The sequence below is a fragment of the Talpa occidentalis genome, unplaced genomic scaffold (genome assembly GCF_014898055.3).
Source record: "Talpa occidentalis isolate TD23 unplaced genomic scaffold, MPIMG_talOcc4v2.1, whole genome shotgun sequence".
Classification (NCBI taxonomy): domain Eukaryota; kingdom Metazoa; phylum Chordata; class Mammalia; order Eulipotyphla; family Talpidae; genus Talpa; species Talpa occidentalis.
In genome coordinates this window covers 143,313,871-143,341,448 of record NW_026555331.1, presented here as the reverse complement: position 1 = coordinate 143,341,448, position 27,578 = coordinate 143,313,871, and the positions used below count along the sequence as shown (strand labels likewise).

At 37.1% G+C, this 27,578-nt stretch overlaps 1 protein-coding gene, 1 long non-coding RNA gene and 1 pseudogene across 2 annotated transcripts in view; 1 reads left to right on the top strand and 2 right to left on the bottom strand.

The window, feature by feature from the left end:
* Window positions 1–1,607: 1,607 nt before the first annotated feature.
* The window catches only part of NUP205 (nucleoporin 205), a 68,529-nt gene continuing 42,558 nt past the window's right edge, over window positions 1,608–27,578 (bottom strand). The window contains exons 23-43 of the mRNA XM_037513925.2: window positions 26,793–26,907; window positions 25,114–25,263; window positions 24,456–24,527; window positions 23,960–24,117; window positions 23,423–23,503; window positions 22,500–22,691; window positions 21,728–21,995; window positions 21,531–21,629; window positions 18,325–18,473; window positions 17,127–17,318; window positions 16,119–16,240; window positions 13,511–13,649; window positions 11,669–11,795; window positions 10,423–10,499; window positions 8,550–8,678; window positions 8,244–8,370; window positions 6,731–6,897; window positions 5,151–5,274; window positions 4,577–4,705; window positions 3,947–4,020; window positions 1,608–1,953 (exon numbers count right to left, since the gene is read on the bottom strand). Of these exons, the coding sequence (XP_037369822.1) occupies window positions 1,801–1,953; window positions 3,947–4,020; window positions 4,577–4,705; window positions 5,151–5,274; window positions 6,731–6,897; window positions 8,244–8,370; window positions 8,550–8,678; window positions 10,423–10,499; window positions 11,669–11,795; window positions 13,511–13,649; window positions 16,119–16,240; window positions 17,127–17,318; window positions 18,325–18,473; window positions 21,531–21,629; window positions 21,728–21,995; window positions 22,500–22,691; window positions 23,423–23,503; window positions 23,960–24,117; window positions 24,456–24,527; window positions 25,114–25,263; window positions 26,793–26,907 (2,844 nt within the window). The 3' untranslated portion in view covers window positions 1,608–1,800. The remainder of the gene's footprint in view (window positions 1,954–3,946; window positions 4,021–4,576; window positions 4,706–5,150; window positions 5,275–6,730; window positions 6,898–8,243; window positions 8,371–8,549; window positions 8,679–10,422; window positions 10,500–11,668; window positions 11,796–13,510; window positions 13,650–16,118; window positions 16,241–17,126; window positions 17,319–18,324; window positions 18,474–21,530; window positions 21,630–21,727; window positions 21,996–22,499; window positions 22,692–23,422; window positions 23,504–23,959; window positions 24,118–24,455; window positions 24,528–25,113; window positions 25,264–26,792; window positions 26,908–27,578) is intronic.
* Window positions 3,115–13,843, top strand: LOC119247471 (uncharacterized). Its single transcript, XR_005125760.1, has 3 exons — window positions 3,115–3,168; window positions 13,329–13,415; window positions 13,499–13,843. It is a non-coding gene; the product is annotated as an uncharacterized LOC119247471 (long non-coding RNA).
* Window positions 18,480–19,546, bottom strand: LOC119257550 (ATP synthase F(0) complex subunit C2, mitochondrial-like; annotated as a pseudogene).

The window sequence follows — 27,578 nt, the reverse complement described above, 5'->3', positions numbered from 1 at the left end:
ATATCTAAAATCTATTTATCCTGTGCTTTGCTTAAGAGCAGGGGCGACACCAAGCCCCTCTCCAGGAGCAGGTGCAGAAGCTGAGTCAGGTGGAGCCCCTGTGGCTCAGGGTTAGCCTCTCTGCTGGTTTCCTATGCAAACAGCATATCTGACCACACTGCAATCCTTCCTTCCCCTCTCTCCCAGAGGCCTCTGCACTGCCCTACCTTCTAGCCCGGTGTACTGCCATTTCAGGAGAAAAGGGGATAAAGGGGAAGGGGAGAAGATATACTTGGTAAACTGAAATTTTTAATTAATTTCAAATTTAGTTTACTATCAGTTGAGTTTAATATCTCCATTTCACACTTCAGGTTTATAAAATGTTTGGCATCTGTGCCCCCAGTTCTCTTCTGATGACCCCCAAGCTCCTGTCTGTGCTCCAGATAAAGATTACCACATGCCTGAGCAGTGGAGCAACAGCATTACTACACGGGACCCAGCTATCAGTTTATCCACATCCTTTAAGACTTGTGTTTATTCAGCACAATGCTTCCTATCAAAAGTCTAATGTTTACACATGGTATTCAGTTACTTTCAATACATAACATTGACAAAGCCTTTTTAAAAGAATGCTTAAACGCCATGGAAATTTGATGACAAGATTTTTGAAAAAGCAACACACAGAACTAAGTAGTAACTTTCAGCTACTGTGTAAGAGTCAAGACTCCTCTCTCAGCAATGTCTCTGATACATAAGGCTGAAATAATTGGTGGCTAGAAATGGAAAAATGGACTTTCAGAGGAAGTTGTCACTGAACATAAATATAACTGGGCAAGAAGTAAAATGGTGATTGTATAAATTCTCTTGCCCTAATTGTAGCCATCATATTAATTATATGAGAAATAGAAGCAGATGATGAATTTGAGAAGTTTTGTAATCACAGCTAAGAAACACATGCAAACTATATTGTTACTTACATACATGACAAGAAAAAATACCACTAATTTTGGGAAAAAGAAAAAAATTTAAAAATAATTTTAGGGGACCTCCCTGGTGGTGCAGCGGGTTGAGCACTGCGCTATGAAGCTGTCCCCAGCCTCTGCAGCGAGGGTTCGATCCCTAGCAGGCCAGGCAGCTACCCATATGGCGCAACAGACCTCTCGTCTCGCCTGCTGCTCCCCTCAGCAGAGTTTTCAGTCCATCTGCCTCTTCTGCTCTTTGTTCTGTCTCTGGTGAATCCTCTCACCCTCCCATACCTCTGGCCTGTACCCCAGTTCTTGTATACATAAATATTTTTAAAAAATAAAAATAATTTTAGGAAAGAGAAGGCTTTACTTTTTGGACGTTTCTGTAATACATGATTCACAGTACTGAGTAGCATATTCCATGAAAGAACTCGGCTATAGTTTATTATCCACTTGACTCCATGAAGTACTCCTGAACATCAGAAAAAGAAGAATGTAGACATAAGGGAGAAAACATTAGACTCTCCAGACAAGACCTTTAACCTAGCAGTCAGAAGAATACTCCTGAGGGAAGCCACCACAATGGAAGATTTATTTGCTAGATTCCTGATGCTGATCATCTTTTAGGTAAAGTTTCAATAGACTGACCATACATTTATTTCATTTTTTTAAAAAGTATTTATTTTTTACTGGTGAGAATGGAACCAGGCTAAGAAGTTTACAGAAAAGATATCCATATATAAAGAAAGAAATAGCAAAATATTTTTTGGTCATAATTTAGAAACAAACTTATCTATAAAAAGGAGAGGGTTTTTCCCAATTCATCTCTTCCCTGGAAGAGTGTAAGCATAAGTTCTCAATTCCGTGATATCCTCAGCAGGCCTCGGATACGTCTGACAAGAGCTTGTATGAAACTATAGCGAGATCGGACTTTTGAATATAATCCTTCAATGTCCAGAAGTTTCTTTTGTAGAGATTCACCAAAAGCACTGATGGCATCAGACTGAAGCTAGAGGCAACAGAGATAACATTTCATTATTAAAACTGCAGTCTCAAGTACTTCCTTTATTCCATGTCTTACCTTTGAATTTTCATAATGTAGTCCTTTCTCAGGCCCCAAATAAACTAAACATTAACATTTTCCACCTGAAAATGTATTGGTATGATACTGATGTTTTCCCCTTTCCTTTTTTTGCATAAAAAAGGGAAAAATTTCACATCCAATATGTGAAATTTTAAATAGGGTTTAAATAGCAACAACCATTGATTCTGTTTTAAAACAACTTTTAAATAACATTTCCATTTGTCATGCTGCTGATAAACTGACATATGCAGGAAAACATTTCCTGAAGGATCATGTAAGATGCTATTAAGAGTGTCTTTAAGGAAATAAACAGAGAACAGGTTGGAAAGAAGCTTTTAATTTTCACTTCCTTTTTTCAATTAAAAAAACTTTGCATTCTTTTACTTTCAAAAAAATAAATCTGAATGTGGGGAGGAAACCTGGTGTATACTTTAGAATTCATATTTCTTAGAAAGCATATGCAGGGCCTCCCCGGTGGCGCAGCGGTTGAGCGCTGGGTTGCGAACCTGCCCGCGGCCTCTACGGCGCTGGTTCGATCCCCGGCTGCTCCCCGGCCACCAGAGGAGGGTCCCACATGGCGCGCAGACCTCTCCTGCAGCCCGCTGCTCCCCTCAGCAGTGTACTTCGGTCCTTCTGCCTACTCTGCTTCCCGCTCTGGCTCTGGTGAATTCTCTCACCCTCCTGTGCTTCTGACTGTACCCAGTGCATGTGTAAACAAAACAAACAAACAAATAAATAAATAAATAAACATGCCTCTATTAAAAAAAAAAAAAAAAAAAAAAGCATATGCAATTCTGAATCCATCTTTTAAGTACTATACAAAATTAGATGAATCTACCTGCTTTTAGTTTCGTATTAAAATCAAACCATAGAATATTTTTAAATCCTGACTTTTTCTAACTTTACAACAGACCAGCTGACTGAAACAGTAAGTTATTAATTCAACATGTTTATTAAACATCTTCCAGATAATCTATTCTTTAGCTAACTCTGCCATGACCTCATTTAATACTAGCTTCCCTAAGGAAGGCTAGCCAAAAAATGAATTACTATTATGAAGTCACATAGGCGAGGTTAGGCTGACTGTGTGGTATCCATGACGACTGGCTAAGTATCTGAAGCTGTTCCTCTCCTTTGCAGGTAGCTTCAACCTTCAGCTTTCGGAAAGGCAGTGACCAAGGGGGCTTGGAGAAAGGCAGGGGCATTGTCAACTCATTGTTTAGGACATCCAGAGGCCTAGCAGCAGAGCTAGCTGTAATTCATACTTTTCCTAGTATCACACGAACAATAGAGGCTCTGTGAGGAATAAGATGTCGTTATTAGTTTAATGAGGTTTTCATTAATTTTTTTGGACTGCTCTTCCTTCATCCTAACACTATTGATAAAGAGGTTACTAAGGATATATTACTGTATAATGTAATATTATAGTCTGCTACAGTTGCATTTTTAATGGCTGCTCACAATCTTATCATTAAATTATTTTCTGAGAAATTAAGTGCTTAAAAAATCCATGAAGTTCATCATAAAGAATTTAGGGAGTTTCCAGATCATAAGGCCTACCAATTACTAAACTCTTAATATGTTCCAGGACTACCCTAGGCACTTCACATTATCGACCTTCACTTAATTCTGACAAAACTCTTTGAGGTTGAATTATCATTCCTATTTCTTAGATGAGGAAATAAAGCTCAAAAATTCAGCCAATTTCTCAAAGCTGTTAGGTGGCCACGCCAAAATTCAAATCAGGTCTTTGTATGTAACCTTGAAAATGATAATCTTACAAATATATTTGGCTTTTCCTCTCCATGTCCAATAAATAAATAAGTAAATATTAAGTAAACAAAAGAGTAACAGATCAGAACACTAAATAAATAAATTTAAGTAAGTAAACAAAAAGAGCATGAGAACGGAACTGTACCTGGTCGATGTCATGCTGGCTCACTATAGTCAGCCCACTTCTGAAGTCCAGATTAGTGTCTGAAGCAAAGGAATCTAGAGATAAAACGCACAGTCAACTCAGCTTTGCAAGTATGTACCTATTGCCAATGAAAGAAGCTGAAGACAGTGAACTACAGTGCAATGAAAAAAATGGCTTAACACTAGTAACTATTTCAGTTTCAGTATATATAGGCCCCAGAAGCACTTCACTGGTCTAGGAGAAGGTTCTCAAGATTTTCTTTTGTTTCTTCCTATCTAAGGAATCTAATGTATATGCATTGGTCATAGGCTCACTCCAAGAGCAAAAATTATGGCCTACACTGACCCACTTCCATTCTTCTGGAAAATTATTTATCAGGAGAGTCTAGATTAGCCCTTAACTGCAAGAAACTGAGAAGTCTCTAAGATACCTTTATGACCCATACCATGTCCCATGGCCAGAAGCAAAATACAGAAAATAGCTATGTCCAATAACTAAGTATCTCTCTATTACCCAATACACTCTTAATAACCCAAAAACATAAAATAAAAAGAAAAAATGTAACTAATTTCTCAAGGTACTACAGTGTAGAGGCATTCATAGTTCATTAATTTTCAGAATGACACCTACCTTGTAGTTTTCTGCTTTTAAATAAAGTCCTGGAGGCAAACAAGGAATCTTGAGAATCCGTGGGAGTGCAATGCAACAGGTAGTACTCCAGGTGGCGCCAAAGAATAAACAGGCAGGTCTCTATGATAACTGGGGAGAGCTCAAATGAAAGGAAAACAATCTCATCACAGACCTACAAACCAGTTTCTGGGGAAAAGGAACAGACTCAATTAGAGATGTGCCCACACCCTCTGTCTAACAGACACCAAAGGTGTCTGGTCCCAAAACAGCCAGGTGTGCTGAGAAGGAGGAGGTGGGGGCTGTGAAGCACTATGCTAGCACCATCTCCATGTCCTTGTTGTCTGTCCAGACAGTTTTTATATATTATCAGGAGTATCAGCTATTTGAAAGATTAAAAAAAAAATTTCCACTTGGTAATCTAACAGGTATTACTGGGAAAAAATTAACAGTAACCATGTCTCTATCATATAGTTCTGAGTCCCCAAATAGTGTGATAATAAGGAAACAGTTCCCACATGTGAAGACTCTATTAAAAGGTCACCGTTCAAGTCATGCTTGATTTCATTAAGGATACAAGAACAAAGGGATAGCAGTTTAGCTCGATTGTTGATCAATTTCACCAACCGCCGTCTTGCTAGAAGATATTTCTGGGCAGTGGAGATTTTATCAACACCAGCAGGCATCACAGACTGACACAACTAAGAAAAAGAAACATGCAATATTAAGAATCTTAAACATAACAAAATAGATGAAACTCTACTCTTAGAGGGTTGCTTATGGTTAAGTATTAGGAAAAACACTCAAATGAGTTTAAACACCCTCACAAGCAAGAGTTTATCATCAAGTTAGGAAGCTAGTAATTAAAAAACAAACCAACAAGCGTCAAAGCAGCATTTGACTTCACAAATGAATGTTCATCTATTGCTTTCTGAAAAAGCTTTGCCCTGGAAACACATTTTCATGATGGGCCCCAACCCTGAATTCCCCGTAATACTAAAACAAAACAGAACATGAGTTTCAAGTAGCAGGTGTAACAATACTGTGGACATTTCTGTAACAGCTATCATGCATATTGTGAAGATGATGTAGACTTCTAGAACATAACTCCCCTGGCCACCTCTCAACCTGGCACACCTATAAACACAACCATTTCAATTAATGTCCAGTCACTAGGCTTGGCAGAGAGCAGACTGGCGTGGGGCTGGTGAGCTCCACATAGTTCACTGTGACGCTATAGCACCTCTGGTCAGTCCTGCCATCACCCATGAAATGCTCTGCATTTGGAAGAACTGCCAGGTGTAAACCACACAATTTCAGGGGTTATCTGAACCCGGTCAGTCATTCCTGCCTCCGCTTTACTTGCTGGTTATGTGGCTTTGGGTCAATTACTCAAACTTTTGGTGTCTCAGCTTCCTCATCTGAGAAATGGGGAGTGGACACAATATCTGCCTCCTGTGCTCAGGTAAAACATGCAGCTCAGGGCCTGGCACATCATTAATAAAATAATTTTTCCCTACAACCGAAGAGTAACTTTGACTACTCTTAAGAGTGAATGAAATTTTTCAAAAAACCTCATGGGAACCAGGATTGGCAAAGTGGCTCAATAGCCAGGCTACAACAGGCCACCAAGAAGCTTCAACACCACAAAGAGATGCCTTATGTTCAGCTGTGCCAAACAGAAAGAAAACAGGCTACTAAGAGAGCAAGCACTTTAGCTACAGTAAGTACCAGGGGATGATTCCAGACACCAAGAGCAAGCAGTCAGGTCTGATACACCACATCATTTGTCTGAAAAATTCACTCAGCAGATATTGAAGATACTAAAGACACTAAGACAACCTTCTACTGAAAAAAACATCTGCAGTAGGAACTCGAGTTTCTCAGCACAGGTTTCAGAGTTACCGAAATTCTTTACTCAAAGGTCACTGCCTGTCTACTAATGGCAGGTGGTCTTGAAGAGGCATAAGCCCCTGTCTTCAGTCAAGAGTTGCTGTGCTTACGAGATGCAATCCAAGGCCAGGAACTCTTCTTCCTTCTGTCTACTGCATACATCATCTTTACTCACAAGTGTGACACAGTAATAGTGAGCAATGCCCTTAATAGCAAAAGCGACGGCTTCACAGAAGTATCCACAGCTCATTACAAAATTCCTACCTCTTTTATCTCATCTGGAGGAAGCTGCTCCACATTCTGCAGCTTGTTGACACTCCGTCGATGACTGTCGTAGTAGCTGAAGAAGTCATTAGCGCTCTGCTTCAGCAGGTAGACAATAATGCCCAAACCAGGCAGGCGCCAGTATGGAACCACTGGAGCTTGGGTATCTAACAAGATAATTTAAGAAACAAAACAAAAAACAATGTTCCCCTTACAAGCATTTTATAGGAATTCCAAATGACCTCTTTTAAACACGGGATGTTCAGGAATGTAAGGACATGCAATCTGTTATTAAAATCAACCCAGGACTACTTTTAAATACCATTTGCAGTTCAAAGGAGCGGTTAGGAGTGGCTGTAATGAGGTATGTACAGAAGGCTGAGGACCTTGGGGAAGAATAAGGAAATCTGGTTGTTGGAAATGGTAGCGCTTATCCTTTTCTGGGTGTCTTTGAGAAGTTGATGAAAGCTACTAACCACCATATCTATCTTCCCACAGACCCCCAAGCCCCTGCACTGTGCACACACATACAAAAACGGTACACACAATTTTGAAGTTTCTTAATTCAAAGTGAGTAATTCCTGCCTCTCCTTCTGGGTTCACTTCCAGTTCACATTTTTCTGGTTACTGAATTCCCAGTTCAAAGTCATTGTTCCAAAGAGATAGGAAGAACAGTAACTGAAGTATTCCAAAAGTATAATTTGATTTAGCCTCAATTTAAAAAGCACTTTTAATCCTATGAGTACATTAAGTAAGAGCTAGACAGAGTTTGCAGCTTAATTTATAGAAGAGGTTGTAAAATGAATATATTTTTAATAATATTCTATGTATGCATTTTATGCATTTTATGTAATTTAAAAATAAGATGTTAAAAAAAGATGAAATGATGACAAAATGATTCACAGAAATCTTCACAAAAGCCTTCCTGAAATTATGAGCTGTCCATTCCATTACTCCCACCAAGATCAGAATGGGCGTGGTGTGCCCTGGGATGACAGCTTTAACCAATCCATCATCCTACCTTGTATTCCAAATCTTTCCTCCTGGGTCATTAGGAAATCATAGGGTAAGTCAGGATACCTGACATCTAAATTTTACTTCACTATATTATTAAAACTTGGAGCTGTTATTCAAAACCCAATTCAGACACTGTATTTAGCTTGATTTGATTTTACATATAAACTATCTGTTATATTTTCACCCTCCACCCAGCTAGCTTACTCTCTAATACTAGATCCTTCCCATGGGATCTCAAGTACTATTGAAAAATATATCCACACAACTCTTCTAGATTTGTGCTCAAAAAATCTTGAGTTTCCCTATTGTCTTGAGTTTTCCAGCCTATCCACAAGTCTGACAATAATACCTACTCACATCTCCTTCTTAAAACCATTTAAAAATTTCCCAATAATTACTCAGAAAGAAAAAAAACCCCTTATCTTACTGAAGACAACAAAAACTTGTCCTAATGACAGCAACTTACTCATATACAGACTGAATGAATGAGGCTCACCTTGTCGGGGTCCATCTCTGTTAATGGTTTCTGACAGGCTTGGGGTGAAGAGACACACAGCATGCTGAAAGGTAGGGGAACTCTGCAACATGAGTGACTGGCAATATTCCATGACATTGGCACAAATCTACAATGGAAGAAAAGCAATAAAAAATATTAGCTCCCTGAATGTCCTAATGTCACAGAAATCCAGATTTGAAGACCAAATTTATAAATCTGTTTGTAAAATTACATGTTATCTTTATCAAATATTTTCAAAAACATAAAAACCTTAAGGGACAGTTACACAATTCTTACCCCTCTTACCTGTTGCATAGCCAGTTCGATCTCATCTTTCTTGTTCACTCTATCGCCCTCCACATTATCATCTTGGAATTTAAACTGACGCAATCTGTCAGAGCCACCAAAGCGACTGAGTAGTCCTAAGCACTGGCGCTAAGGAAAAAAAGGATATTCAGTTCAGATCTAGCTGGATATGTTTAAAATTAGTGACCTCTCTTCAGGGATGTTAAAAAAAAACTCAGTGGGGAGGAGAATCATTCTCTAACGCATCTGATTCCCTTTTTTCAACTGAGCCAACTAATGTTAGCACTATTAAAACTCATCTTTCCCCCAATGTTCTTGACTGGCAGTTAACTCATGAAAATGCCAATTTTTCTTTAGCAGTTAATCCCCAATATAACCTAAGAATTTTCTGTATTCTGCCAAAAAAGTACTTAGTTATTCATTGGAAGATACCCATTAAATAAGTGCACGCAGTTAACCAACGAGAAGCAAATTGAGATGGTAAATGGAAGATGGTTAGCAACAAGCACACCCATGATAATTTTGTCACTAAGGTTCAAATCTAAAGGCTATTACTTCCAGGGCTGCGTCTGGAGACTCCATATAAAGGTTGGGAACATAGGTAGCATAGGCAGATAAAATGCAAATGACATCTGTCTGAAATACTGGTACTTTTCACTGACAATACAATTGTTCCTATGATTCTCAGAAGGAAAAGACAAGATTGTCTAAATTGGCAATACGTACAGGGTTTATTTAGCACATGGGCTTGGGATCAGAGATATAAGTTCCAACAGCAGGTACATGACTTTTTGCTAAGTGACCTGGGACAAATTACTTAATTTCCTCCATTTTTAATGCTTATATTTCTAGAGTGCTAATAGCAATTCCTACCTTCTAAGATTGTTGCCAGGATTACTTAAGACAGTGGATTTATTTAAAGTGCTTAGCATGGCATTCTGCACATAGTAAGCACACAATAATAACATTTTAAGAACCGGTAACATCATATGTGTGTACACACATGCATATATAATGTCTTGTTTAAACTGGTATTTGTTTAAATAATAAGTTTGTATATAGCAAAATGTATTACAGACTATAACTATTTGCCAAAATAGTTATATCTATTTTGTAAACTAATAACTATGTTTGTTACTCTTACAAATAAAACTGATATACTAAAACATTTCCAGAAGTCACCTTAAAAAGATCAACGAAAAATACATTTTCTTTGAAAGAAGATTGGTTGAGAAATTACTGAATCAAAAACAATGGATTATAAATTCTAATGTATAAATATAATTACTTTTAGTGAGTACAATGCACAGATATTCATTCAGATTAGATATGGAGGCTCCCAGACAGTGATAAAATAGCTAATTGATAAGCTATATAATATTTGAATATATTGAGAGATTAAATAATTGGAAAAGCATTTGGGAATACATAATAACTACATAAAAACCAAGCCAAAAAACCCCCCAATTATTGACTCTAGGGAAAACAAAATGTTGTAAACAAAAAAGTGCTTTATTCCTGTCATTTAATCATAAATGACATTTACATAATCGTAATAATGTAACACTAAAATTGACATAACCAAAATTGATATGATTATCTTGAGTTTGACAAGAGGGGGGCTAGTGGGAAAGGCACATATTGTATGATGGAGGAGAAAGAATACAGAGATCTAAAGTCTCATCTTCCTTAGTGGAAATTGGAAAATCAAGTAGTAACAATAAAAGTATGCAATGCAGAGATATGAAAGAATCATTAAGAGTTTAAAGGGTTTGCCCAAATCTAGGAAGCAGAATGAAGAGGATAGGTACGAGAACTATTGTATTTTTACAAGTCCTTCAGCTGCTACTCAAAATAAAAAAGAATCAGTTACCTGGAATCTTCCAATATGCCCCTGTAATTCCATTAGGGATCCTTCATTTACATCAACATCAAGTTCACTTAATATACCTAAATAAAATTGGAGTGCTCTTAAACGTAGTTTTATAATCAACAAAATAAAAACATTACAGTGGAAGATTGGTTCTAATATTTTATATTCCTTATGAGCATATACTCAGACTCTTAACAAGGAAGAGTTTTGAGAACCACAACCGTGCACAGGTTATAGGGACACTAGCACATGCTCGTTCATTTATAATCAAAATCTAGAATGAGTTTGTGAATTTGAAAGGCAATTTTTAGTTTTTGTTTTTGTTTTTTAAATTTTTAATTATTTTGCATAGAAGAACTGGGGTATAGGCCAGAGATAAGGGGGTTGAGAGGATTCACCAAAGACAGAGAGGGGATCTACTGAGCAGTCAGATCTACTGAAATACACTGCTGAGGAGAACAGCAGGCAAGACAGGAGAGGTCTGCTGTACCATGTGGGTTGCTCCCTGGTCGGGGATTGAATGTAGGTGGCAGCAGTTATAGCGCTTAGACTTAACCTGTAGGCCATCAAGGAGGCCCTATTTTTTAACTTTTAAAGAAAAACCTTTTTATTTATAACCATGAAAGTTAAAATTTTCTAAATTCAGCAATAAAGTACTTTCTCATAGGTGTTTAGAATATGAAACACTAAAAATGGAATGTGTTTCTTTTTTTCTATTAACTCTCATTTGATTTTCTTTTTTCCTTTGGCAAAAGTATAGCTTGCACACAGAAAAATAAAATATCCTTTCAACTTCTCAGTCTGGATATATTAGAAAATTTCTAAATCAAGCAAATCAACTTCTTGAAGTACCAATGCCTTATTTTCCATTAATTTTTTAACTAAGTTCACTAAATTAAATATTTATCTTATAAAACTGCATGTAAATGGTTATGCCATTCTCACAACTTACCTCTGTATGTCCGTTTCTCTCTCTCATACACAAAGCAACCTACCAATGTTATTTGGCCATTTCTAGGAATGGGATTTTAAGTGTCAATTATTTTGTGAGCTTTTTGAACTTGTTAGACTGAACATATTTCATTTGTATATAAACTTATTCCTTTTACAAGGTCAGCTAACATTATTAGCATTACCAATTTTAATTAAGTCAAATACAGCTGCAAAGGAATAAAAACCTTGTTCTATTAAGTACATGTCAGTCTGTAAAGAATCAGTTAAAGTCCATCCAATGTAAAAAACTCACCAGGAAGCGCTGCTTTACTTATAATTCCTGTCAGCAGAGCCAGTTCCTGCAAAGATCCAGCACTGACATCCTGGCAGCGCAGGATTGCTTGAATGGTATCAGAATGTGAGATAAGAAACTGCAACACCTAAGCCAAGGAGGAGAGAGAAATGGAAGAAACACATACAAGAGTAATATTATATTACCCATTTATAAATCACCATTTTTTTAAAACACTGAAGCAAGTAATTCAATGTAATGAATATTAGATTAGCCATTACCTAATTTTGCATTTACTTATTTCGCATCTATAAAGTATGAACAACGGTTCTAACTTAGGAGACTTATGAGGATTAAACCAATTAACATGCTAAGCATTTAGAACAGTATCTCAACAACAATAAACATAAAATTTAAAAGAAAAACTTATTTCTGCACTTAAACTGTTTATTTCTACAAAAAGCAAACATACTGAATTCATGGAAAGCTAAAAGATGATGTCAATGTTTAGAAAGTAATATATTTAGGGGAAGTGTACTATAGAAAAGTGCACTATAATTTGGAATTAGTACATGAAAACTACTATGTAACCCTGATTTTTTTTCTTTGTGCATATGCAACTAGAACATGAATTTACTATGAGTGGGCATAAAAAATGATTCACTGAATTCGAGTTGCTCTATGAAAGTCTGATTAGAGTAACCTAGGAACAATCACATAAAAGCTTTAGTCTCATTATCCTTTTGATATGTAAATAGGAAAGATATAAATCCGGACCTCCAAACTTTGTACTTCTACCTTAGCATTCTACAATGCACTGTCATGCAGGATTCTCAAACTATTTTCATGAACAAACATCTCAACTAGATTATAAATGCTTTGAAGGCAGAGACGAAACCCAAACAAGCCAAATATCTGAATGACTCTAAGGAGCTGTGCTCTTTTATTTTTTATACCAGATTCCTAGCCTCAGCACACCATTGCTGGACATGACACTCAATAATCTGTGTATTTTTACAGCTCCTCAGTGGATGCTGCTAGAATCAGTACAAGAGCAGTAGTACAGAACCAACATCTCCTGCCAACGGTCCCACTTCTACTAAAAACTCTTAATCTCAATAAAGTAGGAGACAAAAAAAGTCTGTGAGTCTTAAAATACTGACTCAAAGTTTATGTCTGAAAGGAGTAGGATATTACCTAGACTGATGCTGTATAAAATAACAAGCAGCCCTCTATCTTAGTGAGAAAACCCTGAAGACTGATGGCAGGGAAAGCAGATCAAATTACCATTAGGGCAGTTTCTGAGGGAATCACAATAGAGCAATAAATACAATAAAAGTTTGCAGATTAATAATAATAAACCTAATTAGTGAAATTATATTATTAAAGAAACAAAATATATATTTTTGAAGCTTTTATGGAAAAGCCATGAAAATAAAACAAGTTTAAAGATAAAAATGTGATTAAGCTAGAAAATTCACTTATTTCAATTACTTCATTCTGTAAGTATCACAACTAAGGGCGGCACTACCATCTACCTTCTCTGTTTTCTGCAAGGCCTAATAAATGTACAGTCTTCTCTCAATAAATGCCTTGGTTCAATTACATTTTAGAAGTCATTCAACCTCTTGCTTTCCATCTCACTGTTCTACTTATTAACTGTGGTGTTTCATTCAAACAGGAGAACAAAAATGGGCTAATGAATTTCAGTACAGTATACAAGGACCCACTTTCTAGACCTAGCCCTGCCACAAACAGTACGATTAAGGTAAATTCACTTAAGCTTCCTATACAGGGGTTCTGCATTTGTAAAATAAGGGGTTTTCACCAAACATTTCTTTTTTGCACTAGGATTCCTCTTACCTGCCCCGCTGCCTGCAAGTGCTGGGCCATACTGGATGTGAGGATGACTTGGCACAAGCGGAGAGCTGGAAGGAGAATCTGCCGGTACCGATCCACCGGAGTAGGGATGAACATGGGGGGGTCTCTCATGCCAAACACGCTTCATTTATTTCACCAAAGGAGAAGAGAGCAACAGTCCAAAAGTTAGGTGCATTCTAATAATCCCCAACCATGACCATGCAAACATGTCACAGGTGGCTAAGATGCAAAGCTAATAATGAGTAGCCACATATACATTTAGTAAAAATGGAATTATTTGAATTCTGCTAAATCATAGTAAAATAAGTGTGAGTAATTTGCTAAGACATTTGAAAATTTCCAACCATATTTATTTTACTCTAAATGTTCCCTGGGAAATGCAAATCAAAACTACCATGAGATACCATCTTACACCAGTGAGAACGGCACATATTAAAAAAACTAGCAACAACAAATGTTGGCGAGGGTGTGGAGAAAAAGGAACTCTCCTGCACTGTTGGTGGGAGTGTAAACTGGTCCAACCACTATGAAGAGCTGTGTGGAGATTTCTTTACCTACTAAACATAGAGCTTCCATATGATCCAGCAATTCCACTCCTAGGTATTTACCCAAAGGACACAGAAACATCAATTCCAAAGAGCACCTGCACCCCTATGTTTATAGCAGCACTGTTTACAACAGTGGAAACAACCCAAATGCCCAAAAATAACAAGCAGCCATCTATCTTAGTGAGAAAACCCTGAAGACTGATGGCAGGGAAAGCAGATCAAATTACCATGGCAGTTAAGTACATTAGGGCAGTTAGGTACATCTTCTGGATCAAGAAGATGGGGTACATATACACCATGGAATATTACTCAGCATTCAAAAAAGATAAACCCATGCAATTTGCAGCAACATGGATGGTGCTGGAAGGGATCATGCTCAGCGAAATAAGCCAGAAAGAAAAAGAAAAATTCCGGTTGGTCTCACTCATAGCAGGAATCTAGAAAACTTAAATAAGGGACCAGGAAAAAGAATAACTATAAGAAAGTAAAAATAAAAATCAACAAACAACTATGAAACAGAGACACTCTATGGGGGGTGGGGGGTGGGGGGTGGGCGGAGGGGAGGGATTGGGGTCAAAATAAGGGGGTCGCAATTGTATGGGGAATATAAAAATGAAAAAAAAAATTATATTAAAAAAACAAAGAAAGAAAGAAATGTTCCCTGGGCCACTGAGACTGTGATTAAGAAATAGATAAAAAAAACAAAAGTTACTTTTTTCCCTAAATTTCTCTCTCCTAAACCCAAAGGCAAAAAAAAAAATCTACATTGCCCATTATATATAAAAAATAAGAAGATTTTTAAAAAGCTCAAGGATTACTTAGCCTTTAAGACAATTATCTCAGAACATTGTATTAATTAACAACTACTATTTATTATAAATGTTTATGGTTGCCTGTTGAAGGGAATGAATACAAAATATGGAAATAAAGGGGAATAGGTGAGAAGAGTGTTGCTCAGACAAGTGATAATAACATGCCATGAACTGAGGAGTGTAATTAACACAACTCTCTTCACCTAAGGGGGAAAAAACAACTCTCTTGTTCAAAACTTTAGAAACCAATTAAAAATTCTTTTTCCTGGAGGTCAAATAGTTTTGTAGATACATCTGAAAACTCAAAGATTCAGTTTGGTAATGGCTATTTCTTTATTTTTTTTTTTTAAAGATTTATTTATTTATACAAGCACTGGGTACAGTCAGAAGCGCGGGAGGGTTAGAGAATTCACCAGAGCCAGAGCGGGGAGCAGAGCAGGCAGAAGGACCGAAGTACACTGCTGAGGGGAGCAGCGGGCGGCAGGAGAGGTCTGCGCGCCATGTGGGACCCTCCTCTGTGGCCGGGGAGCAGCCGGGGATCGAACCGGCGCCTCAGAGGCTTTGGGCAGCTTCGCAACCCAGCGCTCAACTGCTGCGCCACCGGGGAGGCCCAGGCAATGGCTATTTCTAAGAAAATTACTCAAGACCTAAGTGTCACTATCATCGGCAGGACATACTATCTGCCCAGCAATGTTGCACCATGTGGACAAAAAGAAAAAAAGCCCAGTTTAAACTGAACCCCAAGACCTGCTAAGAAGATTAAAAATAATTTCACTCAAAGCTTTCATTTTTAGCAAGAAGTTGGTAAAATGTTAAAATGAAAAAATATTATATACACTAAAACCTTAACTTGAATCATCACGAATAGAAAAGCCACAGAAATTTATAATTTTATTACAATGTCTTAAAAGACAAGAGAAATTGAAAACACATTTCTGTTGAGCAAAACAACACTGGGAAGGACATTAACAAGCAAACTGCTCTCCCACTTCCTTTTAACATTCCTGCTCTAAAATGAAGAATTAGGTCCCTAATTAGGTCCCATGTCATTAGTAAATGACATGGGGATATAAGAAAAACAAAAACAAAAGCAAAAAAAAAATCACCCAGATGAAAATGTATTGCTCAAACATTTTTGTAAATCAGTGGGAAAATTATATTTGGGATCTCTTTTTTCCTTAACAACCCTTCACTTGAAACTTCACAATACCAATCTATACAGACACTTACCCCTGTGGGTCCATTTCGGGACGCATGTCATAGACCTGGCATTGTGCCAGTCTCACAATCACTCCAGACCTCAGCAGCTCCAAAGCGCCCTGCTGTATCTTAGCCACTCTTGTGAGAAATGCCTAAGTCACAAAAGGAAGATCATTATTGCAGAAATCATACCCAAGGGTCTTATATAAAAATGAGAGTCTTTCATGGCACATTTCTGCTGTTTAATCATCAATGGAGAAATATTCAGAGCTAACAAGGAATGGGCATATTTATACCCTATCTCATAGGATTTTTATGAGAATTAAATGGCACAGCATATCTGATGGGCTTCTCATAGTGCTTTGCCTGATTATTCAACTACACTGTAGTTTCAGTTATCATCGTATGAGCTTAGGGAGGGCAGGGAAGGTTTGTCTGTTTTGCTCACAACTCTATCTCCAAAACCTAATGCCATGCCTGGCAAATAATAGGTAGCTAATAAATGCTTGTTGAATAAACATATGAATGTGGGGGGAAAGTTAATAAATCTAAGACTTCAGTGCTTCTATTCAATATTACTATGACATTTTTAACCAAGAGGAAACACAAAAATTAAAGGAAATTTGAAGAAAATGGTGAATTTATACTATTCTGTAAATCCTGTGTTTCAAGCAGAACCGGCATGTCTACACAGAATGTTCAAGAAGCAACCACTGTAATTTTTAGTGTAATTTTGTTGTGGAAAAACGTTTTGTTCACAGCTCTTCTTAGAACACTGGGTGCCTTATCACTCAGCAGCACTGGCTCCTGGGTAAGCACACTCCTGTTATCCAACTAATCCTCTCAGGATCATTTCACCCCAACTTTGGCATGCTCAGAAGACACATCTCTAGCACAAATCCAGATTTAAAGCTCCTTAGAAATGATCAGTTTATGTGATACGAGTATTCAAAATGTAGGTCACTTTTCTTTAATAGATGTACAGTCCCGAGAGGCAAAGAGCTGTTGATTCAACTCCAAATGCATATGAAGTCTTACCATTTTCGATTCATAAGTATAAAGGGCTTTTAAAAGGGGAGGCTGTGGAGTGAGTAAGCTCTGCAGAGTACGGTCATCTTCCACCAAGCTGTCTACAAGCACCTTCAAATAGCCACTGTTAGAAAGATACAAAAGCCACTGCTGCTGCTTGTCTACGGAGACAATACGGTCAAGTAGGGCCAGTGCCAGCATCTGACAGAAAACAAAACAAAGTCCTGAGGATGGAGAAGAATATCAAAATCAACAGCAACTTCCTCTCCCTGGAAATGTTTAGAACTTTTCTTACAAAGAGAATAATTGCTTGCAATAAAACTTTCATATTTTGTTTTCTGAAAAATTCAAAGTACTGTATGCAGAATCTCACTCAGTCCATTAATAAAAGAATGTCTTACAGAGTAAAGTTATACTTCTGAAACAAAACCTAACAGATTAAAATAATAGCTTCAAATATATTTTAGCAGAACCTAAACATTAGTTTTTAAAAATAGCTTCCCTAAAAAAATAAAAAAGTTTTATGTTCTCATTAAAAAATCATTAAAAAGTATGTAGAAAATATGTAATCTGATAAAGTTAAACCATTTTGGTGTATCACTTCCCAGCATCTTTTTCTATGCATTAAAAAGATTTTAAGATTATTTTGCTGTTTATAATTTATATTTACCCCCATTTTTTTACCCTTCTTTTTTACTGAGGTGTAACTGGCATGTCTCATTTTTTAAAATCCTGTCTCCAATGGTCTTCAAAAACATGATTCAAACCTACATAATTCTTGATTAGCAAGAAACTATCTTCTCACTACATTATCACCAGTATGTCACATAATTTTAAAGACATATAAATGCAAATTCTCCTTCACAAAGCTGAGAGAGATTTATTTAGTATAAAAGCTGTCAATCCAGCATTCTCTTATCCGAAGATCTTTATTGAACAGCATCTATTTGTACAAGTATAAGGTCAACCTCAAAATGAGCAAAAAGATTATTCTAGGGAAACACTCTGAACTAATATTCTGAACAGAATTAAACAAAACATGAACAAACAAAAACAAATTCCAAATTATAGCAAATAAGCAAATTCACGAAAATAAACTGCAGAAAATAATTCTCAATATGTGACATACCTATAAAAGCTAATTCAGTTTATACCTTAATATGTCAAAGTGCTTATACAGTGATAATGCTATACAAGGTTACTTTACCCTCCCAATCTCATGACCATCACAAGCATCTCGACAGACCACTTCCATGAGGGCAGCGCCATAGCTCTCAATGATGGCTATGTTTTCTCTCTGTAATTTACTAAATACATCTTCTGGAGCTGTCAGCCTTTCCCACATGGTTTTCTTGGCTAGAGGGTTGCAACAGAAAGACTTGTCAATACTCTAATGAAAGGCAATTACACAACAAAAAATATCCTCTTATTACTCCATGGACATGAAAGCCCACCAACCAATGAGTAGGTTTCCATGCTTGTTGTGTTTCCCCACATCAGATGGGACCTTACTGAACTGCAGGACTAATATCTATCTCCATTTTCCTAATATTGGCACAGAGTAGAAGCGCAAATATTAATGACTGGTGGGCTAACAGCTCAAATAAGTTCAGAAACAGTGCTGTAAGGGTACCACCAGCTCCCGCAGAATGGGTGCCATGGGTGGGTTATCAGGAACCCAACCTAAGGAGCTAAGGCATCTCCTCTTTTGTTTTATACACAGGATTATCACCAAACTTGTCTGTTTCTTACTGATACAGTATTTATTTGTATCCCCTGTAAAACACTGAGCCAACTGCTTTTCCCAGGTGCCAACTGCTTTCCCCAGGGAGTACAGGAAAGGGAATAGGGCAGACAAAACTTGAGAGAAACAACTATGGCAGGTGGAGATGGCTCTTCACATGGCAAGGAGGATGAGAAAGGCCACCATCAGGCAAGAGCCCCTGGGCTGCTGAGAGAGCAAAGCCCAGAATGTGTCAGAGAAGAGCTATTGCCTCAGAGAGGGCTCCTGGCACAACCAATGCTGGGCTCCCAAACACAGTCCCAGTTCCTGCCACAGGGCCAGTTACCCCTACTGGGGTAGCCCCAGCAACAGTGAACGTGGCTGCTGTGTCGATGTCCCTTGAAATGATGCTGGTTTGGAAGCTGCAGCTTGGAATAAGCGAGTTCAGCAACGTGGGCTACCCAGTCACCTTGGGGCTCATCTGTCAGAGTCCCTGGTGGTTTTAGCGCCACAGCAGACAGTGATCTACTCAGCAGCTGAGAGGTGCTCCTGACCAGAGAGGGATGGCATATATTTTCAGGGGATGAGGGGATGTAGCAGGAGAGCTGCTCCCAGTGCAGAGAAGAGGTGGGAGAAGGGCAAGACAAAACTGTTTCAGTAAAATGTAAAAGTAAAATGTAAAAGTCACTGCCTCAAGGGTAATAAATTATCCTTTCTAATCCTCCCTTTTAAAAATATTAATGGCTATTTTGGATTTAATAAACAGGGAACAATATTCTTGCTCAAAAATAACATAAACCCAGAACTATGAGTAGAGAATATTATTTATTCTTACTGTAATTCCTAATCTCTTACTTATAAATAAAAGACGCTTTAAAAAAGTCACTTTAAAAGGAAAAAAAAGTGAAAAGTATGGGGTGTTTGATAAATATTTACTAAATTTAATATTTTAAATTTGAAATTAAAAAGATACTAGTATGTAGGGAATAACGTATTTTGTTATTTTAAATAAGTCCAAATAAGCAGTAATTATGACTCAGTAAAAAATAATTAAGGAATAAAAGTACTCTAAAAACAGAGCATTGGAAGATTAAAAGCAGATGAATTTTCTTTTATGGTTATCCTTCTTTCCTACACCTCAAGAATGACTTCCTATAAAGCGCATATTGTAGAGCTCCACCTAGTGGTTAAGTGATGATTTTGCCAACAACTAAAAATGTAAAAATTGTAGACAAGAGGAAAATGAGAGTTTGGTAGGGGCTAAGAAGGGAGGAGTGAAATTTCCATTACTGGACCTCCCTGGTGGCGCAGCGGTTGAGCGCCGGGCTGCGAAGCTGCCCGCAGCCTCTGCAGCGCCGGTTCGATCCCCAGCCACCGGGTGAGGGTCCCACATGGTCTGCCGCCCGCTGCTCCCCTCAGCAGTATATTTCATCACTCTGCCTGTTCTGCTCCCAGCTCTGGCTCTGGTGAATTCTCTCACCTTCCCGCACTTCTGACTGTACCCAGTGCTTGTATAAATAAATAAATAAATCTTAAAAAAAAAAATTCTCCATTACTATCTCACTACCAAAGGTTCTGTGAACTATTCTGTAATTTTTAATGACCTTTGAAAGTATTTTTGCGCTATATTTAAGTGGGTAGAACATTTCTATAAGTATAGCATTTGACAATATCTTCTAAGGAAGAGATTATGAATATAGTCTATATAAACCAGTTACTTCAAAAAATATATATTTTTAAAACATATACATGGTAAACATTAAAGAAAAGAATGTGGATCTCACACAAAGTAGTTTTAAAGAATCTGTTTACCAAGTAACACACACAAAGAAAGCAAGAATGTCCATTATCAGAAAGTACTTCTGACAAGTTCTTAAATAGAATCTTTGGCATATAGAGCATTATATACTACTTGTTGAATAGTTAAAACATTTAAAAACATTTTTCATATCTGGAAGCCAAAGAATCCAGATTATTACTCTTAGTTACAAATGGAAATTCTACTTCTTGGAATTTACCCAGGGAAAACCTCTGTTAGTACAAAAAGAAATAAGTACACTATTGATGAGTTACACTGGTCAAATGTCATTTGGTAGAATCTATTAAAATGAAAATGTGCATAATCTTTCATATGGAAATTCTACCATACATCATCCTTCTGAAGAAATACATAGGCATAAAAAGAATATTTGATGCATTTTTTGGGATGGTAAAAATAAGAAGCAATTTAAATACCTATGATTAAGGCAAATGGTTAAAAATGTTACTTTTATATACCATGGAAAATACCCATTTTAAAAGATTTAACTAGATATGTTCTATGAAGTTCTACAAAGGGAAGATGGTAAACAAACTATCTATAACACACTGTTCCGTGAGATTGGTAAGAGAGGAGCTACCAATGTACAGAATGACCGTTTCTTGGGAGAAGTTTCAATATTGGTATTGTATAACTCTATTTACTGCTAATCTAAAATGGAAAAATGTATAAAGCTAATTAAATACTATTTAAGAGTTTGTTTCCACAGTATTATCTTCATAAAAAAAACTATTCTTTATATTCAGAGTACGCATTCTAATGATTACATACAGACGCATTAGTTTTGCTTAATCAAAAGATGCTATTTTTTTCTAATGTAAAGGAACTAATCTCTAAAGCCAGGAAAGATTAGAAGTCAATCTAAGTGTACCTGCTTCCAAGGTGTCTGGTTCATCTGGTCGCTGTGCGATCTGTAGATAATAGAGCAGAGAGCCATACAGGTGTGTCCGCACTCGCTGGAATCCGCCTCCTAGGGAGATATAATAGGGTGAAAACCTTTCTCTTTAGTTAAAATTAAAACAAATTCCAAAGTTGAAGTTCATAGAAAATTTAGATGAAAAAAAAAACCTGTCTTCAAAATGAAGTCTAACAGCTTCTTCAATATGATGTGAAGTGAAGAATCTCCAATAGAAGCAAAACCCACCACTGGGCTCTCGGCTGAAGGCGGTGAGGTGAAAGTATTGTCCAGCACAAAAGCATATGAGGCCTCCCCAGGTCCCAAGACTAATGGCTGCTTCTGTTCTGTGCGAACAGCCTGGCTTAGGTGAGCGGTGAGTGTGAACACGGCACCTGCTACCACTGGCATTAACTCCTGTGCAGCCTCATCATCTAGTATCTTAAAATAGAAAAATGAGGCAGAGTGAGAACCTTGCATTCAGCGACATTAACATGTTTTATACCATATTCATCTTTTCAATTACTATAAAAATGTAAGAATAGAATTGTACTAGTCAAAAAAATTCAAAGCTGATATTACAGAAAATTTTAAATAATGATGTTCAGTAACACATGTTCTTAACCTGGAGGGACTCCTATCAGAAATCCGCAGGGAAGATTTTAATGGAAATTCACATAAATAGGCTCACCACCAGAGAGTCCCAGTTAGTAGGTCTGGGGTAAGATCCACACACATACAATTTTTAAAAGCTCCCTAGATAATTCTGATACTCTGAATGAGACCACTACTGTAAAGAATTAAAGGAGAAAATATTAATTTTACTATTGCACAACTCTATTTACTCCTAATATAACAGGAAAAAAAAAAGGTGACAAACTCTACGTTCAAATGGTACATAAATATTTGCTCAACAATATAAAAGTAATTCAGGAATGATGTCACCTTATCATGCACATCTTGTAAAATATCACGAATAATCAGCTGTCGGTCCTCTGCCTGAATGAGGTCCTGGGGACAAGCTGTCAGGATAATCTCCACCAGCTGCCTCCAGGACTCTAGCGCATGTCGTTTTGCATGAAGACACTGCAGCAATTTGTTTCTTGCCACCACATACTGGAGTATGGTGCTGATTTCCTAAAGCCACAGAAATTGAATTGCAAGGTTAACACATGGGCAAAAAATGCCTATTGCCAACAGCTCCTATTTGTAATACTATCTGTTAATTTGAAAACGTCTATAGATACTTTGGAAAACTTCTACAAGCATGGCAATTAGCAGGTGACCTTTCGTGTTTGACTGGTACCTGGAGCCCAGAAAATATATATAAAGCCATGAATGAGAGAGAGAGAGAGAGAGAGAGAGAGAGAGAGAGAGAAAGGAAAGAAGGGAGTGGAGGAGAAGTAGGTGAAATACAAGATTTTTAACCCCATCATATTTCTCCTCTGTACTTATTTACTCTGCAGCCTAGAGTTGGATAAAATACAAGTTCGGTGGTATGTTTTCTTGATGTGCCTTTTACTTTTCTGCCTTTTGCTGTGGCCCATGTATGTGGTTCCTTCTACCTCACCTTTTACCCATAAATTCCTACTCATGATGACAAATGACTCCACTGATGGGGAGCAAGTGAAGTCTAGCACAATATGAACAGGATGCACATCCTAACTAGCCTAGCAGAAAAAATATTATTTATTCTGGCATCCCAGAGTTAACTTCAGCTTATAAAGTCAGAAGTGAAAAATTCCATTAAAGTTCAATTATTTTAAGTAGTTTGTTAATTAATGAAATACCATTTCATCTTCTCAACAGCAATTTAAGTACTTTAAGCATAAAAGGTTTAAAACTAACATACACTCAGTAGGGCTTACCTCCATCAGCAGAGGTCTCTGTCCTATGGCTGCCATACCCTGAAGGGCATTTACTTCAGCTACAAGAACCCTGTGAAGCAGCTACAGAATTGGGAAAAGAGAAATGAGACCATGTCAGACGCTGATAGAACGATAACACTTGGCAATTATTTTAAACTATCCTCAAAGGAAAAGTTTCAGATACTTTTATCTCTGATTTCACAGTGGTACTGTTCAGTCTCTAGTCAAACACATTAGGTGCCCCTCACCTTCAGAAAGTGTTACCAGAGAGATGCTAAGCAGGTAAGTTAATGCAAAGGCCTTAGATATCCTTTTCCTACCAGGGAAGCCATTACCATTTACCTGGCAGAGAGCTGAGTATTGAAAATCACTCCAGAGTAAGAGCTGGATAGGCTAACTACTAGGAGGGAAGTGGTGGGGAAACCTTTGAAGCAGGTAAACTTGGTGTGGTATATTCAGTTCTATTTCCTGGCTGTTGACAAAATGAAAAGCACAGTGAAGCACTTGATATTGCACACACTTTAAAGAACTCTTCACCTTGACATTGCAGACTGTCTGTCCCCGTAAATTCTTATGCTCACAGTTAGCAATAACTTGTTCAATCTGGGCCCAATCAAAGAAATCCAACTGCAGAGGCTCAGGGATCTCCTGACTGAAGTCAATTGAGTCAAGAATACTCAGAATTTTTCGACGAACTAGAAATAAAAAGCAGGCCAATTTTACTTGGGATACTGGGGATAACAAACCACCACTATTCACTTTCATGGAAAATGTCATGTTCAGAAAGAGTTTTAGTCTAGAAACAAAAGATTGAGTTAAAAATCTAAATTTTATTCTAATACATCCATTTGCAATTTTTCCCCCCATCCTATTATCCTATTACCAAAAAAAATTTTTTTGGATAACAAATAATTCTTTTTATAGCATTTCTATTCCAGTTCAGAATTTGAAGATAAGGGCATAACAATCATCATTTGAAATGTTAAGCAATGTCATATAGTTATAAATGTGTCACAAATGGAAAGAGCTTTACCTTTTGTAGCGGTGTCAAAGTGAAGGAGCCCAGAGACAGACCTATTTTCATCTTCTATTCCTCCTTCACCATCTGCTGGCGCATCAGTAATAATAAATCAGAAAAAGAACAACATTCATAAAATTTATTTGAAAATAAGAAACATGAAGTATTTTATTTCTAGGTCATGCATGGCTTCTAGGTCAAAGAGTCTGTTGCAAATGGATAATTAAGATGCAAAGATTGATGGAAACTTATTAACAACATGCACTTAATTCTTTCCATCACTACAGGATCCACTTCGCAATTGTAAAGAGAATAATCAGAACTCCAAAAGAGGAGGGCCAATCATGCCAATAAGATGATTAGAAAAGCATATGCTTAATTTGCATGTATAATACACATTAAAATATCTTGGGCTGTATTGACTCAGTGTGACAAACTCCACTGAATCTTTGTATATATGCACAAAGTATAATGTGGATGCCTCAAACAATAATAAAATGACAGCTATGGGATGACTTTAAAATTCTGGGTTTGAAGGGAAAATATTGCAAGGCAGGAAGAACTTGTTGGGTCTATAGTCAAGTCATACTTAGCCATGATTCAAAGCTATGGTTGCATTCACACAGACCACTAAGCAGCACAATAAAACAAATGCCAGCATTCACATAATCACCTGAGTATGGCTTCACTGGCATGTCATCCAATAAGAGGTGTAGGAGTCTCTGGGTATGTGACCGTTGACGATTCAGAGAAGTTACCCTCAGTTCTATCGAGGCAGTCTTCATCAGCCATGACATTTGGTTTAGCATAGATATTTCATATTCTGGAAAGAAACACACAACTTAAATTTCATAATCATCATATATTGTCCCATGTAACTTAGTTAATAATTTATGAGACTTGGCAGCAGAGTAATTAAGCACTCTGTAAAATTAAAGAAGAAGAAACAGATACCAAGGAAGAAACAAGCCAGTAGATTTCTATGAAAAATTAGCAAATGCAAATGAAGAAAAAAAAGGAATCAAGCTTCCCCTACCAGGATAACTTAGTAAAGAGCTACACAAGTCTGAGTTTGTCATATTTTGACATCAGTATAAAACTTAATATTTAAATTTAAATTGAAAAATTTTATTTTGTCTCTTAAGATAACTAAGGATATCTGGTTGGACATACAATTAGGATTGGGAATCACACAATAGGACTTTTAAAGTCTAGTATTAGTTCTAAATTGCAACAATATAAACATAAAAGTCACCAAATAAGACACTAATACTTCTAAAAATAAAGGTAGATTGATTTTTCAAAAACAGATTCTGTAACAGACAAGAATTTTTTTTTGTGTGTGTGTGTGGGACCCTCGCCGGTGGCCGGGGATCGAACTGGCACTACAGAGGCTGCAGGCAGCCTCGCAACCCAGCGCTCAACCGCTGCACCACCAGAAGAGGCCCAAGATTCTTTTTTTATAATTAGTTATGAAAGATATTTTAAGGTTCTTATACAAACAAAATTGTAGGAGCAAAAATAAGACACACTTATGAAAATGAAGTGGAAAATGGTAAATAGTAATTTAGATCATTCACACATTATCACTCCAAAAAGTAAATTAAAAACTGGTAATCTTAATAACAGATATTATGAAATCTGTGAGTCCTGATTTCCTAAAACATAAAGATGATAAAAAGAAAACTTTTAAAAAATTCAAAAAGCCATCAGGGCCTGGATAAACATGAATTCAAAAAGTTGTCAAAAATGGGTCAAAAATGAAATTATATAATGCAGAATCCTGATAAAGCGTAATTATGGGATAATTGTGTCAAGTCAATAAACTAAGTTAGAAATTGTTTCTATCATAATTAGTTTTCTATTTCTTATTTTAATATCTGTACTGGCTTCAATGTATACACAAGAACAAAGCAAAACAAATATTTTTTTTTATTTTTATATTCCCCATACTTTGCACCCCCCTTATTATCACCCCAATTCCTCCTTTCCCTGCCCCCCCCCCACAGTGTGTCTCTGGTTTATAGTAAAACAAATATTTTTATAAAACAACTCTCACTTAAAAAATCTAAATTTCCAGAATTTTTTTATCCCTTCAACATAATTTTCAATTAGAATTTGTTAGGAAATTATCAAATCTCACCCTTGACAGGTTATTTTTCAATAATTTTGTGCTAACAGCCAAAACATCAAGCTTCTGAAGCAAAATTACAAAGCAACCAAAGTTACAAAGAAGAGTAATGAAAAGAGTTCTACTAATACTAGAGCTGCTACCCCCAAATGTAATAAGTAAAGTCAGTCAGTATGAACTTTATAAATCTGTTATAATCACAAGGGAAAACAACATCCTACCTTTGTTAGAAAAAGGCAAATGCTGCAACTGAGAAAATAAGAAATCCTGGCTGGTTCTCAAGTATCTCATAGTAGGACCAGATGTGTCAGAGCAGGCACATAACTGATATATCACCTAAAGATTTAAAATAAGAAAATCCCCAAATCACCTTTTGTTAAAAAATTGAAGGAACATTTGCTTGTGACATTATATAGATCTCAGGTGTAAAGAATTAAAAGGCAACATCTGTATATACTACAGCATGTATGCCACCAAAAGTCTATTTTCCATACTACCAAAATCATTTTCTGTTATACATTTTTAGAAAAAAGGTAAGATAGATAATTAAGAGTGAATGGGCTCAAGCAAATAGATAAAATAGAAACTCAGAGTTATAAACAATCCTTGGGACCGTAGTTCAAGGAAATATATTGGGATATTATAGAATGCTGTGACATTAGTAGAGAACTGATCTTGAAATGACACACAAAAATTTAACAAAAAATAGGGCCTCCCCGGTGGCGCAGCAGTTGGGCGCTGGGTTGCGAAGCTGCCCGCGGCCTCTGCGGCGTCAGTTCGATCCCCGGCTGCTTCCCGGCCACCAGAGGAGGGTCCCACATGGTGCGCAGACCTCTCCTGCCGCCCGCTGCTCCCCTCAGCAGTGTACTTCGGTCCTTCTGCCTGCTCTGCTCCCCGCTCTGGCTCTGGTGAATTCTCTCACCCTCCCGCACTCTGACTGTACCCAATGATTGTATAAATAAATAAATAAAATAAATAAATCTTTAAAAAAAAAAAAATTTAACAAA